At 39.6% G+C, this 4333-nt stretch overlaps 1 protein-coding gene across 1 annotated transcript in view; it reads right to left on the bottom strand.

Moving 5' to 3' along the window:
• Window positions 1-4114: 4114 nt before the first annotated feature.
• Window positions 4115-4333, bottom strand: part of FAM107B (family with sequence similarity 107 member B) — a 7469-nt gene continuing 7250 nt past the window's right edge. Inside the window, exon 3 of the mRNA XM_015815485.1 lies at window positions 4115-4231. Within this exon, the coding sequence (XP_015670971.1) occupies window positions 4115-4231 (117 nt within the window). The remainder of the gene's footprint in view (window positions 4232-4333) is intronic.

Genomic DNA, 4333 nt, shown 5'->3' with positions numbered 1-4333 from the left:
AGGAATTCTGGGAGTTGAAGTCCACAAGTCATAAAAGGGCCAAGTTTGAAGACCCCTGGTTTAAAGCAAGCTTCTACTGAGGGAAGTAGAGCAATTGAACACTTTTGCTAAAATATATATATATATTTTGCTTAACAGTGACACCTTGCTTTTGCACAAGATTTTGAAAACATTTGCTGTTAGAAGAGCAAAAAAAATAACAGTTTTAAAGTGACAAAACAGAAGATTAAACACCACAGAGACAGAGGCCACATGTCCACGCCAGTGCATATTCCAAGCATGTAATACATTTTTATTAAGTAGTAACTTTGGTTCTAAGAATTCCACCCTCATTTTCGTAACACTTTGTTAAAAACAAGTAGGCAAGAGCAAAATACAAAAAATATTAAATTATGAAAACCAATCCCCTTAAGGCTCCCTTTTTAATATTTATACATGTACACCAGGAAACAAGTAAAGACATGAAGGAATGGCCTAACCTAAAGAATTGGGAGGCAACACTAATTTGCCACCTTAACCAGCTAAAAACTCTTTTAAAAAGCATTGGTCGTTTAAAAAGACAAAAATTTCTACAAGGAGACAATATCACTTTTAAATTAAAATAGGTCAGCGGAAGATATTCAGGTACACTTCTGAAAAATGGTACAATGGTATCAGTTATAATCACAATCTTGATTGCTCCCTGCTAATAAAGAGAGCTGAACAACGCCAAGGTGTTTGTTAAAAGCTGGCTTGATGTTACACTGATGGTTCTGGTGTTGTCACACTGACTCAAAACAAAATTGTGGATTCCTATGCAAAACAGAAATAAAAAAAAATCTCGCAGACTGCTTCGATGACCCAAAATATTAGTTACATTCTACTAGAGCAGGGGTAGGCAACCTTGGCTCTTTTATGACTCGTGGACTTCAACTCCCAGAATTCCTGAACCAGCCATTCTGAGGGGAAAGAAAAAGGTTTCCAAGCTGAGCCATGCTGGCTCAGGAATTCTGGGAGTTGAAGTCCACGAGTCATAAAAGAGCCAAGGCTGCCTACCCCTGTACTAGAGGAACACTATTTCCCAACATCTATTGTGCAGGGTGTTCTGCAAAATTTGTTTTTCCATTGTTTTAGGAAACATTCAAAAAAAAAAATCCAGTTGATTTCATTCATCACTAAACCAGGAGCAGATTTATGCTCATTTGTTCATTCAGACGGTCCGGTTTCAATGAAGTTGAAGAAGACTATGATATGCAAAGGACTAGGGGTCAAAAATTCATTGGGGATTGTGATACCAAGTGCTGTAAATTCTTTGATACCCACTGAGCCAGGAAGTGGTTATGGAATTGGAATCTCTAAAACTTTTACGGGATGAATTAAATGACATAGCTTAGAAAGACACAGGAGTGGATAAGATCTATTAAGGCAATTCCTTTCCCCAGAAGAAAACCCAGAGTATTCCCACTACCTCCAAATTCTTCCTGCAGTGACCAAATTAATGTAGAGAAGGGGAACGTTAGTGGTTAACGGTGTACAATCTAATCGTCTGTGGTCCCCCAAAAAGAAATTAAAGCTGGAATTGTCACCTATGGGTGTGGCAAGAGAAACTCACCTTCACAAAAATCAAGCTCTCCCATTTCCCCTTCATGTGGCAAAGCAATCTACCAATATATATATATATTCTATCAAGCCCTTTGTGTGTGTCATTCTAAAAGACACAAACCTATAAATCCAAGTCAGTAACTTGTCTCAGGATTTAAATTAGAAGTCAATTAAATCTCCCAGAAACCTTTTTCTTGTTGGCTGGGAGGGATAATGTGATTTTATTTGCAAAAAAAAACCTGGGATCCTGACAGATTGGGAAGCTTCACACCAAAGGAAAATTGCTTGTTGTCGGTCCCAAGAAATGGGGCTGAATCAGTTTAACACAGTTCTAATGCCTTCAGCAAGGACTAAATAGGTCACTTATTCGAGATGTCAACTAATATAAACCCTGTCAAGGATTTTGCTTGGATGTAACTGCAAAAGGAGGATGAAATGGACCTGACCCTATTTAAGTAGTTATTGAATGGGAATTTGTACTGCTAATTTTCTACCTACCTATTGTGATCACTACTAAAAAACTAGCTCGGAGGGTTGACAGCCATTCGTATCCCCCAACGAACAAGTGCAAGAAATATCACACAGATGTGACAAGCACTCACAGAAATGAACTAAAATTAAGATTAGGCTACCCTGATCATCCTTGTTAGAAGGTCTCCCTATCCAAGTTAGCTTTGCTTCCACAATGCATGGGTCCAAGGTTCAGTGGTTTTCTGAAACTAAGGTTTAAAACAATAAAATAAAACGCCACCTTGAATTCACGTGACACGGATGATATAACAGGCTAAGCATTCCCAAATTAAGTTTTTTTGATGGACTAGACTAAAATCCCATTAACCCCCCACAAAATTCAGCCAGCAGAGTAAGTAGCTGGATTTCCTGGAGTTACGAGAAAAAAAATCCATAGGAAACGATGGCTTGCTCTCTGAATTATTATAAAGGATCAACTATCAAGAGGTCATTTTAAAAGATGGTTGAATCTAGTCAGGAACACTGGGCCAATTCAGGATTGTCTGGGGGGGGATTTTAAAAAAAATTCAAGATGGCGGCTGAAACGATGTGATCAAAGCTGTGCTTCTTTGGTCCCATGCAGAAAGGGGAGGGGCTTTGGTCACATGGTCACGGCTGCCATATTGAATTTTTTTGACTTCTCTACTGGAGATGCAACTGGACGAATTGAAGCTTAGGACTGTTGGAGGAAAGTCCCACCCTAAGATTTTTCCTGAAAATCCATCGTTTTGTCCTGGCCTCTTCTTAGAATTCTAACTAGTTGAAAACAGGAATGAGACAAGAATCGGATGGCGGACAATTAAAAAAAAAATACCGAGATAAATTAATCTACAATCTTATTTCCATTTGTCGAAAAGTAAGTTCCTCTGGCATTAACGGGCTTACTTCCAGGTGGAAATGTAACTGGATTTCATGGAGAAGAAAGAAAATAAAGATAATTTCATGTTTGTTTGTTTGTTTGTTTAAAAAAAAAAATCTCAGTCCCTGGTCAAGCTCTAACAATATTATTCCACACTTGCCTGGTTTCGTTAATCTTAAAAAAAAAAAAGTAGCAAATCTGCACAGGGGATGAAAAATGGTGCACAGAAGTATTTTTTTAAGGGGTTGTTGCTTCCTTCTCTGACCCAGAGATTCTCAGGCTGTCCCATAAAATGTTTGGGGTCCAAAGCAATACAGCTGAGAATCAGAAACCCAGCTGTATGGTTTTTGGAAACCCTGATCAAAATAAACATCAACTGCAACATAGCTCTAGCAACCCTTGGCATTTGTCAGAAGAATCAAAAATGTTGCTTATCAAGGTTGGGTGGAGAGAGGGGGGGAAAGAGAGTTTAGTGAACCTGTGAGTGTTGCACTGCAAACATTGCAAATATCCCTTTCCTTTCAACTGCAGAAATGATAAAAAAAAAAAAAAAGTATATTAGCCATCTAATGACTGAGAATATTGCATTTCTCTCTCTTTCTTCCTTCCTTCCTTCCTTCCTCAGAGCTGTGGTGGCCCACCCTGCCCACTTGAGATAGATGGGGGGAAATCCAGCTTCAAGTCTAAAGGACTTTCTATTTACACAAAAGATCTGGATGGACAGCTCCATTCCTGAAGCCACGTTTTCCACACAGACCGTCACTCAAAAGTGGTCTCAAAAAGCACTTTGTGTTTTTTTTTCTGCATAGCAGAATTCCACAAAGTAGGAATGAGGAAGGGGGAAAAATAATGCAGACATACTAGCCTGAGATGCTCACTTAAGCATGATCAGGAGTAAGTAAGCAACCCAGCTACTCAAGTAGGTTCTCCATCTCATGTTTGATAGGGGAAGCTGGTTGCTTGTTTATCCTCTGATCTCCGTATTATTACTGGCAGGTTTTGACTTCTACGCAGTCATCGATTCACACAGGATCCAGAAATTGACCTTGTATTGACCATGTTTTTCATCAGCTCCGGGGGAAATGGGTGCAGGACGTCTTGCAGAAGTCACTTCCCCCACCGCCCACCGGAGCTGCAGCTTCAAGTCTTAAAGAAGTTCCTTCTCTACGAGTCTGGAGCTTCCGAGGATTCCTGGGCCGTTCTTCTCAAGTTGCCCTTCACCTTCACAAACTCGGGGGCGTTTTCTTGTTCCTCCTGGATCTTCTGCTTGTCAAGTTCGAGCTAGAAAGAAAAGAGATTTTTTTGGTTTTTTAAAAAAGATAAGGAAGGGATGGTGTTCTGATCCTGAACTAAGATGCTTTGCAATTCAAGATCAGACAGATG

The sequence above is a fragment of the Protobothrops mucrosquamatus genome, unplaced genomic scaffold (assembly GCF_001527695.2).
Source record: "Protobothrops mucrosquamatus isolate PMUCROS unplaced genomic scaffold, P.Mucros_1.0 scaffold_101, whole genome shotgun sequence".
Lineage (NCBI taxonomy): Eukaryota > Metazoa > Chordata > Lepidosauria > Squamata > Viperidae > Protobothrops > Protobothrops mucrosquamatus.
This window is presented reverse-complemented; position numbering and strand designations above follow the sequence as displayed.